The sequence below is a fragment of the Orbicella faveolata genome, unplaced genomic scaffold (genome assembly GCF_042242905.1).
Source record: "Orbicella faveolata isolate gen_17 unplaced genomic scaffold, um_ofav_v1 contig_12, whole genome shotgun sequence".
NCBI classification, from domain to species: Eukaryota; Metazoa; Cnidaria; class Anthozoa; order Scleractinia; family Merulinidae; genus Orbicella; species Orbicella faveolata.
In genome coordinates this window covers 11,061,636-11,077,468 of record NW_028301539.1, presented here as the reverse complement: position 1 = coordinate 11,077,468, position 15,833 = coordinate 11,061,636, and the positions used below count along the sequence as shown (strand labels likewise).

General features: G+C 40.0%; 2 protein-coding genes across 2 annotated transcripts; one reads left to right on the top strand and one right to left on the bottom strand.

Annotated features, from left to right (window-relative positions):
* The first annotated feature begins 26 nt into the window (after positions 1-26).
* Positions 27-4,928, top strand: LOC110063021 (galactose-3-O-sulfotransferase 2-like). Its single transcript, XM_089282344.1, has 4 exons — positions 27-342; positions 1,214-1,465; positions 2,543-2,987; positions 3,591-4,928. Exons 1-4 carry the CDS (start codon positions 179-181, stop codon positions 4,278-4,280), a joined length of 1,551 nt encoding a protein of 516 aa, XP_089138470.1. The 5' UTR covers positions 27-178; the 3' UTR covers positions 4,281-4,928.
* A 76-nt stretch (positions 4,929-5,004) lies between these two features.
* On the bottom strand, positions 5,005-15,833 carry LOC110063036 (uncharacterized). The gene is made up of 5 exons (XM_020769990.2): positions 15,711-15,833; positions 13,268-13,327; positions 11,167-11,459; positions 9,755-9,989; positions 5,005-8,076 (listed from the first exon to the last, which is right to left on the bottom strand). The coding sequence occupies exons 2-5, from the start codon at positions 13,296-13,298 to the stop codon at positions 5,696-5,698; spliced, it is 2,940 nt and encodes a 979-aa protein (XP_020625649.2). The 5' UTR covers positions 13,299-13,327; positions 15,711-15,833; the 3' UTR covers positions 5,005-5,695.

Sequence of the window (15,833 nt, the reverse complement as noted above, 5' to 3'; positions counted from 1 at the left end):
TTTACCCGTTAGCTACCTGGCGGCTCTCAAACATGTGTTTTGGATTATAATCAATGAATCGATTTAAAACTTACATGAATTACCCCAAAATGTTAGCTGATGTCCTCAAACTCTACATGGTTGCCAGCAAAAATGCTGTTTTCTTTCACCACTCGATTTCCCGTCTTGCCGGTCTGTGATGAGATCTGCCCGCCGTATCGCCCGCCGATTTAGGGTTCGGCGTGTTCACCTGGTTTTCTGCGGTATTCTATTCTGCGCTGTTTATATTGTTTTGTATCAAGACCTTGGAATAAGCTTACCGGCTCCAGAGCTTGATGACCGGGTAGTCGAGATTCCCTTGAGGTACGTTGAACTTTCATAACAACATAAAGAAGTTTGTTTAGGTGTGATCACTCAAACGTTTTCAAAGCCTAACATTAAAAGACCGAGTCATTGAACTAATTTTTATTAATGTTTGGTAGCTTTGGTTACTTGACGTTTGAAATACTTTTCCATTTAGTCTTCATTCAAAAGGCAAAGCAGAAAAACTGTTAACGCCGGGCTATATATTTAAACTTACTGCTGACCAAATTAAATTTCATAAGTAACTGCCAAGCAATTTTTCACCTCGTTCTCTCGGGAATACCGCTGATAAATTTACTAAAAACCCTCATCTGGTCAGACAGTACAAATCAATTCCTTTCTGGTTTCGCAGAAACAAAACATAGTTGCTGCTCGAAAACTGTACAGTGCCTTACAAACACAAACTGGAGTTCCCTCCTGTGCATAGTAAAAAACAAATAAATGCATACATGCCATTAACCTTTTCAAATAATTATTGCTAAAGAAATAGCCTTTTAGGAATCAAGGGGCTAAATTATGCTGTTCTTAATTGGAATTTTTCACGGCTAACAAAACATTGGAATAATAGTTAACTACGCAGGAAGCACAGAAAAAATGATAAACGTAGGAAGAGGAAGGAGCATGGGACGAATGTTTGAACATCTCAACAGCAATCCCTAGTGCTAAACTCAGTACATACTGTGATCTTTTCGCTGTTCGATGTTGTCAACCTATACCACGGATAAATGTCATATACCATGCGTGGATCAACATCTGAATTCTCCTTAAAAGGTTAGCACATCAGGTCAACAGACAAGTCACGAGAATAAAGAAACTCGTCGATACTGTCAATTATCATACAGTGAGAAGGTTAAGATATTTCTTCTCTTAGGTTCCGAGTTGCTGAAGGCTGGGTGTGGAAGGACGATATAGACTACAGAGGCACAGCTCGAAAGAGTAGCACCATTGTTTTGGACAAACTCGACTCTACCAACCAAACAGATGACGAGTTACCCCCGTCAGTTGCACAAGACACTGGGCTGGATTACGGGCAGGGAAGGTATCTTGAACTGGAAGGTGTGGAAGATTACATATTGTGGCAAAAAGGATATCTGGAGCCCACGAAAAAACAAGTGAACAGAAAGTGAGAATAATCTTTATTTCAAACTTCTATATTTCATTTGAAAATACAAGCAAGAGCGAGGTAGAGCGTTTGATCACGGCGTAATAAGCTCCGTATTTCTTTGCTTTTGCGTTTGCTGAGCGCTCTTACTGGTTGAAAACCTGACGCAACCTGTGCTCACTGAAGTAAAACCAAAAATAACAGTGGCAGCGCTTATATTCTTTTCCCCTTGTTCGCATCAGCTTCTCGCAGTTCACATTTTGGCAGCGAGCTCTGATTGGCTGATTACGTTATTTGCGTGTATTATAATTTTTGAAATGCAATACGTGATTGCATGTACTTTATTTCAAATTTGTCTTAACAACTTATATGCTCTGTACAATACACCAAAGTTATGCGACGGACACTTGTTGTTGGTCCCGCCGATTTTCAGTCATTTTACTCAAACAAAACTCTCTATAAAAAGAACAACTGGAAACACTTTGAAACCGTCAACAGACTGCTTTTTCAGTAAAAACTATTAAAATACCACCGGCTCCTATGCTATGAAATCCACCACCGAAACTCGCAGACTTGCTGATGTCTTGAAAAAATTTGCTTTGGCAACGTTGCAAGATGAAATTCTCGTTGGCGTACATTAAGCAAAGTTAGTAAGCGCCTTGAGGATTCCGGCCAAACTTTCTCACCAAAAACATTCCGTTGTAACGGATTACTTCTCTGATAACCGGCACCACAGATGTCGTTGTTTTCTACTTAAGGTATTGTAAAAACTCTCAACTTTAGCTCGAAGAGGTGTTTTTTACTGCTGTTTTATAGACATGTATTGTTCCAGTTGGCAATATGAGCTACTCACAATTTGAGAAGACTGTGATGAACTAACTGAACGACTTTAAATAGACTTCAAACAGACGTGTATTCATTGTGCATAGGTTAAGCTTTATTATATCAGAATAACTGTTGTCTGGACTCACTGTAAGCCAGACGTTCCTCTCCAAGACGGACAGTCAGAGCTGTTCGCGACCTCGTCCGTCTTAAAAGTAGTTGACTGTACTGCATCTTTGTCTAAAGTTTTGGGTTATATTTCTTAAAACTTTTTAGAATCCGAAGCTGCAAGAAGGAAATCCAAAATGTTCTCTTTCTCAAGACGCACTACACCGGAAGTGACGTCGTCGCTAATATCCTCAGTCGTTTTGCTGATCTACGTGGCCTGCGCATTGCTCTTCCCAGCGGAGGCCTGTCGACGTTTTATTGGCCTTCAAGATTCCACTGGAAATATGTGGATATCATGTTACTGGACGGCACTCTTCCCAATATACTTTGCAATCACGCTCGATTTAATGGTGAAGTTATGGACGAGATTATGCAGCCCCAAACCGCATTCATCACCATATTACGCGATCCAATGTCACATTTTGAAGTAACGTTTCGAAACTTAAACTTCGCGGAAATTTTAGAAATGGAGGACCTTGGGCAACCCTATTTGACGTTCTTGGAAAATCCTGGAAAATACATCGGTAGGGCAATACAGCGGAAGAGGTTTAAGGTAGGATAATGTTTTAAATTTTGGCCTTTAGGCAGTGCAAAGTGATGTCTTGTAATAGCACCTTAATATTCGAAGAGTCATATGGTGAAATCTACCGAGATGGCTCCTGCCTTTACTGCTTTTCTCCATTTTACCGAAAAAAAAACAGACAAAATCTGTCCGTTCTTCGAATGTGGACCGGCAAGGCTTTATATAGATTCTTTTTCCAGGCCTATCGTACCTCAAGGAACGACTGAAGTCAGCTGCAAAAGTTTACTTAACAATACTTAGCTGTGTTGAATTGAATACGTTTACCTGATCTAAATCTCCCTAACGTAGCTCCTTTTCTTGCTGATAGTCGTCAGTTGCTAATATCGTCTTACAAAATAATAAAAGCCTCTAAAAACGCATGAAAACGACTGAATTAGAAAACGAGCACGGTGACTCCCCATTTTCTTTTTTACTTTTTAACAAAGTTGATCTTTACCCTACTACATGGCAAGTTTTCAAAAAATTCTGTACGTGGAAACATTTTGGGCGTGAACGTAGGGTCGGTTTTGTTATTAAGAAAGAAAAGGGCCTGAAACTAAGTTTGGAAAATATTACTTGAATTCTTTTTTTTAGGATTCTCTCAACCTTATCAAGAATGGAATGTTCTTTGATCTTGGTCTGCGAACAACAGATTATCACAAGACAGAGGTGGTACGTGACGCCATTTTGGATATTGACGATAAGTTCACCCTGGTGCTAATTTATGAATATTTGGACGAGTCGCTGGTTTTGATGAAAAGAAAACTGTGCTGGGAACTCGATGATGTGTTATATTTAAAGTTTCATTATCAACTCCACGGTGAAAACACACTTCACAATATCAATAGCAACATCACAGAACAAATTTACCGCTGGAACAAAGCGGACGCCATGTTGTATCAATACTTCAACAAAACGCTTTGGAATGAAATTTACTTCGAAGGAAAAGGTTTCGTGGAGGAACTTCGTGAGTTTAGAACTAAACACGAAGAAATGGAAAGAGATTGTTTGGGACTGCAACTGAATTTGGAGAAAATTGCGCTAAATGCAAATGTTACATCATTAAATCGATACTTTTGTCAAAAAATGCTTTTTGGAGAGATTGAGTATGTGCACTACTTTCGACGAAAGATGGAAAATAACAAAAGGAAGACTCTCACGAACGGCATTGCCGGCTCGGGGAATGGGACGAGGATATTTTCGGAGCATGCACATGAAAGGATTGGAGAAAAGACAAGTTTACTCACAAATGAGACAGATGCAAGTTCAGTTTCAAGTCGTTGACCAAGGACCGGGAACCAAATTAAAATGCTCTGTTATTACGAGGCATCTTTCGTTTTCCGAGCCCTTCCCGAATGGGAAAAAGTGAATCCGAGTCTTTATGACGTACAACAATTTAACGTATAACGTATTTTTAACAATCAGGCCTCTAAAATAAACGAGTTATACGTTCAGAACCATATGAAAAGGTCGGGGATCCTCGTCGCCTCGCTTAGGGGTGTAAATAAAGGATTTTGGTCTCACTTAGTGTACATGACGAAACGCCACTATTTTTTGTCTTTTAGAGTTGCACTCGAAGAGGTAACAATTAAAAAACGCTCCGTTTTTAGGCTTGCAGTTCTGCCGTTCTCCTGAGTCCGGTCTACTAGCCCGGGCTCCCTTCTTTAACAGTGGCTGGTAATCAAGCGATTCAAGCTTATTACGTTTTAAGTGTTGTCTTTAATGAGTCAAATAAAGCTTGAGCCACGCTTAGATTAATATCTTTTAGGGGTTTAATTCAATTTCCCAACGAGCATCCCCGACCTTTTCGCATCGGAGTACCCCTCCCCCACCGGGGAAAAATGTTACACCCGACGGGTCTGTGTCCCGTTAATATGCACTCCATTAATATTTAGTTGTCTAATAAAAATGGCCTTTGGCGCATTTTCTTCTGTTCTGGAAAGCACATTAGTGCATCTGTGTTGGAGTGTTTGAGTGCGCGCGGTAGGAACGTAGATTGAAACGTCACTTTTTAAAACATGAGGTTTCTTTTCGCTTTTCAAAATTACATTCACCTTTACTGAAATGAAATCCTCTGAGAAGTAATTAACTTTTTCCCTTGTTTATCAAAACAGTCAAAACAACTGTTTGTTCGTTTGAACTACAATGAAACTAAAACAACGGTGGCACACACTCTGTCTTTACTAACTGTTCACTCGATCATTCACTCACTCACTCATATTCATCGAGCCCATGAGGACCTCTTGAGGCCGGTTTTCCAACTGTTGCTTTGAAATAATCTTTTCGTCCAACTGGAAAATGATAAATACAGTATATGATTCTCATCAAGAAAGGGAATTGACGAGAGGACGGTTCCTAGTCCAGGGAAACCACTAAAACGCAGTAAATTATTTTGTTTCGGCTCCTTCTGACTGATAAAGCTCCACAATTCTATGGTTCCATTTTATAAAAATAAAATGCGTTCAACGGGATTCTAGAAATTACACGGTCATAAAAATGTACGAAGAGCAACAGATTTAACAATTCAGTGCCCATGGAGTCGAACATGCAGCCTGCGGTGAGAGCTTAATGTTTCTACATCCTTTGTTTCCATTTCGTCAGCTAAATTTAAGTGTAAATTAAAGGAACCATATCATGGTTCGTCGCTTTTTAACAACCGAAGTCCGAGCTATAAGTCCAAGTTAAAAGGTGTTAGTCAACTACAGTGCAAGAAGAGTTGTGTCGTCTCCTTCACCAAGCTGAACTTGGTCCTGTTCATTGCTTGGAGTCAGCTCTAACTGTACATGTTCAGCACCTTCGCTCTGAGTCGCACTTCCAAGCTGCAGGAGTTCTTTCTCATTGACCACAGTATTGTCAGTATTAAGTTGCTCGCTGACGCTATTTATTGTAGTGCAGCTTAACTGTAACTGCTCTGTTGCGATTGTCGTAAGCTCTGTTCCATCACTTGAGGAAATCTCTTGGTCTTCCATATCATCAACTCCAGCGCTATCCAACTGTAGGTGTTCTTGTTGTAATCCTTGTGTGCTATCTAAGTGTGACAGTTCCTCTCCGTTCTCTTGATGATTCTGTGTATGTGTGGAATCCTCCTGTAAGTTGTCCAACTGTAAATGCTCAGGCTCCATTAGCTCTGTTATTACACCTTGCAACTCCTCCTCGCACCCCTTTCTTTCTGCACCGCTCATCTGCAGCTGTTCGGAGTCACTGTTTTGACGGACACTCGGCTGCGGCTCATCTACTCCCTGCTGTCCATTGGTCTGCATCTCTTCATCTCTGTGAGTTCTGTCTTGCTGCTCATGTCCTGGTACTCTTCCTTCAAGCCGAGCCTGCTTTTTAGCATGAACTTTCAAGTGAGCTTTCACGGAGTTTGGTTGAGTAAACCCTTTGCCGCACAGATCACACTTGAACGGTCTTAATCCAGTGTGGATCACTTCGTGTCTGTTACGATGCGAGATCATTGTGAAAGACTTCTCGCAGTGTGAACACTTGTAGGGCCTCTCCCCTGTGTGGCTCCGGAGATGGCTGATAACATCCGAGCTTCGTTTAAAGCCTTTGCCGCACTGAGGACAAGGATAAGGTTTTTCACCCGTGTGAGTTCGCATATGAGTGGTGAGATTCGCACTGAGCGTGAACGCTCTATCGCATACGGAACACTTGTACTTTTTCTCCGGTTGTTCCCCGGTGTGTTTGCGTTGATGAAGTTTGAGCTTTCCTTTTTCTACGAACCTCTTACCACACTCCTCGCATTCGTATGGCTTTTCTCCACTGTGCACGCGCAGATGCCTCTTGAGGGAGGATAACTGCGATAGACCCTTGTCACAAAACGTACACTTGAATTCCTTCTCGGTCGCGTGACTTCGCATGTGGTAATCAAGCTGAGACTTCCACTTGAACGTTCTTAAGCACTGCTCGCAGTTAAATACGGGCTTATCTTCGGGCGCGGTTTTCTTCCTCTTGGTGGGAGAAGGCATTTTGGCTGTGTCACTAGGATCTCGCTCGTTTCTTGCCTTACCACGTGTCTTCTTACGAGGTCTCATTTCAGCTCTTCCATCTTCAGCTGCAGGTGCCTCACCCTCTTCTTCACCAGGTAATGATGACTGCAAGTTGCTGGACTTCTTTTTAGCTTCCCGAGTCTTTGATTGCTTTCTTGGCTTATGCAGGGCCTTGCCTACAACGGATACTTCCATACTTCCATCGACAGCAACTTTACCACTAGACACTTTTCTTTTAGTGCCAGAGCTTTTACTCTTTTTAGCTTTCTTTCGCCCTTGGGATTCATTTGGTTTGGTTACTTTTGTCTTTTTAGTTTGAGGTTCAGAGCCGTCAGCTGTAGAAGCCGCTTTTCTTTTCTTTCCGGCAGGCGTCGCTTTAGAGGATTTGATCTTCTTGGCCGCAGCATTTCGTGCTTTTGTACCATTTGAGGAAGACGTTTCTCGAGCCTTTGAGAGCTTTGGTTTGCTGGCGATCTGTTTTGCTTTTCCCACACTCTCTGCAGAACGTTTACGAGTGTTCGCTACTTTTGGTGTTTTGCCGTTCACCAGAGGCGTCGTGTTCTGTTTTTCTTTACTTAATCTGCCTGTTATTGACACCCCCGAACTTGGCGCAGTTTCTACAAGGACAACACGATAAGACGAGTTTTCCTCAACAACTGTTCTACTGTTTTCACTATTAGTAGCTCCAATATCAACCACAACCATTGACGACTCTGCATCAGAAGGAAATGTAACGTCCTCCTGATTGCTTTTCGTCCTCTCGACTGACTCCACTGGCTCGTCTGCTTGAAATTCATGGTCTTGAGAAGGATTTGCCTGTATACTATCCTTGATAACTCCACTTTCTTCACTGGTAGCAATCCCATTGTCACCTATAGTAAGCGATGACTCTTCGTCACACGAAGACACTGTCGCTTCCTCTTCGTTGGCTTTCTCCGTCTCTAATAACTCCGCGGGAGTATCTACTTGACCTTCATGGTCTTGAGAAGTATTTGTCTGGTCTTGCCGTTGACAACGAACTGACTTGTGCCTTAGAAGAAAGGTTGAACCAGTGAAGGCCAGTCCACATACATCACACACAAACTCATGACCTGACATGGTAGAAAAAAAAAATGTGTCACCACCTTTGATGTTACATGCAACCCTTACTCCTAAACTAATGTGAAAACCAACCCCAAACATGAAGCTTGATTAAGAATATCTACTAAACATACCTTCAAATAGCCTAGGTTAAAAAATTTAACCCTCATTGCTGCGGAGCGAGCGTAGCGAGCGAGCAGCAACATAAACAGGATTTAAGAAGAATATATAAAAGGGATCCAAATTCTCGAATTCATCACTTTTTACCAGAATGCAACGCATTTAACCAGAATGCACTGCGCCACTTTTTACCAGAGTGCGTTGCGCCACGAACTACAGGAGGACGCCTTTTCGCGTGGATTCCAGTGAGAAAGATAAGTGGTTGTGTTTTGCTCTGATTTACCTGTAAAACGATGTGAAGGAGATTGTGCCTCCTTTCACAACTCTTGCTTTTGTTCTTAATGCATGCAGTATGTGACAGTTTGTAAATCTGGACGATTAATTGTGACATCTTAAATTTAAACTTAGTATGTCATTTCTTAGCAGTCTCGCCTACTTGGCCGAATTCTTAAATGAAGAGAAATCGTCGCTCCTGAAGCTTGCAGAATAAGTTAAACAAACGAAAACCGTAGAACACGCTAATTTCATATATGCTGCGATCTATTCCTTTTCATTCAAACATGAATTTAAGCTGAGGCTTTAACATTTTCACACATCGCGATGGACGCGTCCTCGACATAGTCTGTGAACATTCTTGAGACATTTAATACGTATCAATACAGAATTTATAAGTTAGATTTCTGCTCCTACAACTTCCACATCTTTCGATTTCCGCGATCTGGTAAAGGGGAGATTGATGTGTATCTTTTTATGTTCAAACATGGGTCAGATCACTATGCGCTTTTTTGTCACGATCCCTTGTCACACCTCGCCATCCATGTGTCATCATGCATGAAGTTGTAGATGAATCACTGCGTAAAATATGTCACCTGCTATCAATAGAATGTGCCGCAGCATTATTATCTTTTAGATACCCTAGTCTACATGTAAATTTGACCGGTAACATACAGATGTGCGATAAACACCTAAACTGGCCCCAAGGGAAACAGCGAGTTTTGTTTTCCCAAGACCCTTAATGCTGTGGGGAGCATTGAGGTCGAGAGGAAACAAAACCCACTGTTTCCCGTAGGGCTGGTCGTAAAGTGTTTTTTTATGTCTCCCAACTCAAAAATAGAGAAAAAAAAAAAACTGGAAAAAATTATTTACTTGACGCCAGCTGGCATACAAATTTGCCGCGTTTTCAAGATGCACGACCTGATCACGTGCGAGTCCACAGTTCAAGATGTTGTTTCCCTAGGGTGTTAGTGGATTTTGTTTGCCCTTGGAAGTTAGTGACACGTTCTCCTCCGATCGGAAAACGTATTTGAGTTGGGATGTATAACAATGACATTTCATGCCCCGCTCAGTTCATTGTATATCACATCATACACTCCTCTAACGTCTCTAATTAGCTGGACGACTAACAGTAGAACCTAAATCTTTTAAACTCTATAATGCTTTGGAGATATTGGAAGCGTACAGGAAAGTGCATTTAGGATAGTAGAAACATTCTGTGATCACGACAGGTACATGTTAAGCACATTATGATGACTGAATCCTGTCCTACACGTGCTACTATAGAGAGCTTACCGAGCTGGTCTTTCTGGGTTGAGCTACCACAGGAAACACTGTCATCAAACCAAACAAGCAGCTCACTGCCAGCCTCCACAGGGACACATGTCTTGTAGTAGATCTCACCACGGAACTGTACTGCAACTAAGTTCTGTTCTTTGTTGTCACGTGCACAGTTCACAAACCTCATCCAATTGCTGTTGTGTTCATCTGAGCCATCAACTATGCGACTGACTTTACCACCTTCCAAAACCTAGCAATTGGGATTTACAATGATCAGTTAGTGAGAACTTGCAGTTATTTTTGGTTCATGCAATTATAGAGTACATGTACGCATTTGGTTTGGCATTGTTTTGTTTGTTATATGCTGTAAATATCTCTACAGTAAACTTACAGTATAACAGACTACAAACTGAACAATCCACTCTGGCTTCTGATTCTCTTTTTGTATGTCTTGTAAGTACATTGTGTATCTCACTGTAAGTAGTGCAAGTATTGTAAGGGTAAAGTATAGAACAATACTGCTTATACATACACCACTAGAGTATTTTTCACATCAAATTGTGTATTTTTAGCCACCTACAGTGTGGTGATTGTTTTCACAATGTTTTTGGATTTAGTTTTAACAAAGTTATCCAAGAACTTCGTGCTAATTGTAATGACCCTTCGTATGTTTACACTGTATCCTTGACCAAATAATTCCATACTGCCATGTCGCCAGAGAGTTTTGAGAAGATTTTCAAATACAGTACCATGGTACAATAAAAGGCTTGTTGACTGAGCCAGGTCTGGCCAGTGGCAACCATACAGTGTACATGCACTGGATTTGGCTTGGAGTCATTTTGCATAACAAGTTTCTCTGAATGCTGCACAGACATTGCTGCACTCAGTCCATATACCACGACGTTGAGCAGCATATTTTCACATGACATCTGGCCTTCCAATCACTCAATAAGCTGACAGGCTATTGCGCTATGCTTTGCGCAAAATGGAAAAAAGGTCTATAATATTTGAAGTTGGAAATGTTTGTCACATGCACCCAAAGAGTGGTCTTTTGTATTCTTTGTTTAGTTGTATAACAGTTTCAAATGCCTCTTTAAGGGTTAGACATACTCTAATGAAAAGGATACTACCCCATCAAATCACATTGTATTTACAAAAATACAACTGACATTTTTTCAAAGTCATAATACAGTCAAATTCCTTATCAATACATTATGCCCAAGGATGTGTAGAATGTCTAGCCTATAGAGGCAGGCATTTCTTCCCAACAGTTTCATGTAGATTGTGTACCAGGCTACATTGTACATGCTTCACAGAACTGACTTACAATGACCTCCAAGCAGGGCAAAAAGAACTGACACAAGTTTGACATGTCTATTCTCTCATCAGTGATAAAAAAGTCTTTTATAAAATGATCAGATACTCACATCCCACATATACATATAGTTGTGCCCCTCTCCAACATCAAAATGCTTTGCAGAAACTGTTTGTCCTTTGTAGGGTCCAAACATGACCCTTTTTTCAATCCTTGCCCTGGCAAAGACACCCATTTGGTCTTGTCCAACTGCTGATGGCATGAGATACAGATTGCTAGGGAGGGTGGCTCTTGCTTGGTTCTTCTGCGGTGCTCCACTGGCTGTGAGGCAGTCAGCAACCCATTCTAACGGTCCATGATCTGGACAGTCACCATATATACATTGCTTGCAATATTCATCACAGACTGAGAGACAAGTCAATAGAGAATGACAGGTCACATGTATGGCAATGGAAAAGGTGATGTGCAGGACAAATTTTATAGCTTCGCTCCAGACTACTCTACATATAGATTGTCACATACAGCTGTACCCCCCACTGCAAGGTACTCCCTTATATCGGCTACATAGGTACAGTACAGTATGTGTGGCCCCCTAAGGTTCTTGAGTGATTTTGGTCTAAAAAACGGTTTGTTTTTCTCTCTGGCTTGCCATTAGGTATTTTGTTTACAAGGATCTTTTTTTTCCACATCAACATTGGTATTACTGTAAGCCTTCTCAAATGTTTATGCAAATACAGTGGAAACCATTTCCAGTTAGCTGTGGTCATACATTGGAGTTGTGTACTAATTTTAGAGGTCTGAAATGGGGTATCAGTTTTTGTTCAATTCTGAAATACATTGACAAAGTTAATCACAGATTTTGGTCTGAAATACTGTAAGGTGCATGTTTCAATGTTTGGGTGCTCATCCCCACCAAAAACTCTGAGGAGTATCCCACTGGGCAGATACAAGTACCATACAATTCTTTCAAAACTTAGGTGCAAAATCCTTCCAATAACAAGGATGATAAAACTGCCTTGGATTAAATACATGTAGCTCCCCTAGTGTCGGTGTTGTTCTTCATCTTACATCACTACAATTTGTTTTAGGGAATTTTGATGCTCATTTGAGATTCATACTACATTGTATTATTACACTCACAGCTAACACTGTGTGTACTGTCATGCGCTAATATCAAGATACTGAGAAAAATGCGCAATTAGCAATGCAATGAAAGCAGGTCGTCAAGGATTTATTCAAGGTCTTATAAGCATTAAAGGTGTATTTTGGCTATATAAGATGATAACAAACAAACAAGCCTTTTCAATGAAATTTCTCAGTGTTTCTAGAAGTAAAGTTGCAAAATTTTGTGGCCTTGTCAATTTACCAGGATGGCATTGCCCATAATTTCTTGCATGTTCATGATAATCAAGCTGACCATTAAGGGTTTTTTTTAAAAACAATAAGCTGACGAACTGACTAACAGAACTTTAGCTTTCCCTCCAAAAATGATGTAAGACCACACTCGGTGAACCGATCAGAAAGCTAGAAAGCATTATATGAGGTTGAAAATTCAATAACATGAGACATTTGGCTGTTAAAAGTAATGAATAAAAACACTTGTCTAATGAACGTCAGGATTAAAGAAACACAGAGTCCACCAAGGCACAGTAGACACTGGTGATGCTTACAGTGAAACCTGTACTAAGCAGACACCCTTGGGACCTTCACTAGTGTCTGCTTAATACAGGGTGTCCGCTCTAAGAAGGTTCTAACATATTGTAAAATAATCATTAATTATTAACCCTTTTGTAACTCAGTGTGACACTTGTCCAATCAAAGAATGCACATAGCACAACATCCGGTCAGTCAATACATCAACCTGGAATAATCTAGTACTTAGCTTTGAAATGATATTGCTGAACAATGTTAAAGGAGTCTGAGGTGAGCTTTTTGAAGTAGAAAACCCTTGAAGTGTCCACTTACTGCAGGTTTTGTGCAGCAAAATGGCTTAACATTGGCATCCGCATCTGCTTAACAGAGGTGTCCCATGAATGCAGGTTTATTTTACAGTAAATGTGGTAGGAAAACTTTGGAACTCAAGCCGGTTTCCACTTTATCGAGGCTGTCCACTTAATACAGGTTTCACTGTAATTGAGAAAATACTGTAGCGAAGCTGTATGCATGAAATTGAATAAATTTGCCATGCATTTACATGTTCATGTATAACTCACCAAGATATTTGTCATCATGACTAAACTCCATGACTGATCCTTCCCAAGCAGATGTTAATTCTAAACAGGAGAGATAAATACATGTACCTATATTTTTAAATGTTCTTGAATTAAAACTAAGTGAATCAACAGGAAGGGTTTCTCCACTACATGTAGCAACATGCCTTTTGTTATTAATATCTCATGTCTACATGAGTATGTTAATACATGTAAAAACAAGCACACAGGTGAGGAGAATGAACTAACCAAATTATCAGCCACATGTGTACCTACATGTACATGCAGACAGTAAACATTTCGCACATTAAAAATACAGTAATTCTGATTAAGCCCCTCCTATGAAAACTGTAAACCCATCAACACTGAAACACGAAACACAAAAATGTTGCCCATAGGGTATAGAATATAACCTCTCCCTGTTCACTGTACGACATTGTGGTATTACAGTGTGCGTTATAGAGGATATTACATGGTTGTGCAGAGATACAAAATTTCTCTTTGAATGTTGAAAAATATTTCACAAGTCAGCACAGCAAATGAGTGAAACATTTTTCGACATGAGAAGAGAAATTTTGTATCTCCAAGCAACATGTAATTTTCTTTTTGTCACATAACATGAAATTCTCATAATATATAACAACATTTTTAGCAATTTCCGAAGATTTCTGAACACTTTCCAAAGATTTCCAAAGATTCTCCAAAAGTTGTCTGAAGGCAAGGCGAATGTTTCCAAGCATTTTCAGAAGATTTCCCAAGACACAGTAATTGAAGATTGCCAAGACTTACAAAAAAGATCTGAAAATGTTTTGATCATATGCTAACAAATTTAAGCACAGTTAAGGGGACAAAAATGTTCTCAAAAATGATGTCACCCATGTGTGGATAAGAATGATATCCTCATGTGTCACATATCGTTTCTATTAATTTGCTACTATTCTTTATATCACTAACTTTTAGATAATAAAGATATATCTTTTATTTGTTTGTTCTAATTTTTGTTGTTAATTTCAGCAAAACCAGGACTGTAGAAGTACAGAAAGTCATAAATCTAATTACTATTTTCTGCTACCATCAGCACTCTGCAACAACATAACTACAATCCATATGTGAAGACAAGTCACTAATCAGTACTCATCACTAATCATACAATGTACCAATTGCACTGGTATATAAAAATCTATAGTTTATTTTTGGATAGGATTGGCTCCGGTCATTTTCCTGACTAAAAAATAACCTTTAGTTACCCTTGGTAGTGTTTACAGTATAATACAACTAGAAGGCTAGTGGGGCTGAGAAAACAACTGAAAACAACTAATTCAAATTGAACATAACATTGATAAGAATACCAACTGGCCAGAGGCAAACCAGCTGGCAATTTACAAACATAGCAGAGGATTTGAACTTGCAGCAACAATGAAACAAATCCAGGTAGTAGTGAGAGTGGAACTCAAACCCGTGACTGTTGGATTGTGCTGATCACTCAGATACACTCCCTCCTGATGCTGGTTAGGCTCAGGATTATTTGGCAACAGCCAAGACCAACTAAATACAATTTATTATTTAGACTACAGACTCCAGTCGAGCCATATAACCCTGCTAAGCAATTCAGTACAAAAGCAGCCACTGTTCTGTTTACTGCTGTTTTAGTGTGCTGTGACAAAGAATTCTGTGACAACAAACCAGTTTACATACTAAAATTGCAAAGGGTAACCACATGGTATAATGAGATTTGAGGGGCAGTCGATGGATGAAGCGGGATAAGGTTTAAACGCATTTAACCAACAAATGCAAGTGAAGAAAAAAAGGAGGCTGCAGGCATGTTTTGGTGTTCATGCAGTCTTTCCACCTGTCTTCCTGTTTTTAATACATGCATTTTCACCCCAGGTGAAATTCACTCAGCCTAAACTTTTCATTCATTGGATAACCACCAGACTTGCAGAAATAGCCTGGTTACCTCTGGTTACTCTCTTAATAAGATTAATGTAGATGATGCATGTATGTTCGACTAAAGACAACGTACACTGTAATCTTCGACCTCACTTCTTCAACTTCTCGTCCTTACCTTTGTAATGCGATCTAAGAACAGCTTTACAATTCAGCTGTCAGAGTTTTGACACATTTAAGCTTATTCTGCAAACTTTCAGAACCGTAGTGTCATTAGGAAAGCATTTTGCCCCCACGTTATGATAAATTGCTCCTTTGAAATCAGTTATAAGTACATTATATTTAACAGTCAAATGAACATATCTCCAAGAGAGCCAGCAAAGCAACGACGATCTGACTAAATACAATGGATGAGCTTAACACGGCGATCAAACAAGTTGAAAGTGTGCGAGAGGACGTCGACATTTTCTTGAAACTGGATCAAATTTATCGATGGCTCTACCACGCATAATAAGAGGTAATAAGACGGTAATAAGAGGATATCAAAGATTCTACTTACCTTCAGAAGATCGTTTCACGGAGAACAAACGGCAGCAGTAAAAAAGAAGCCAAATTTTCGATCGAACGCCACAGCAAAACTCAAAACACTAAGGAAGCTTGCATCTCGTGTGCAAATGAGGTT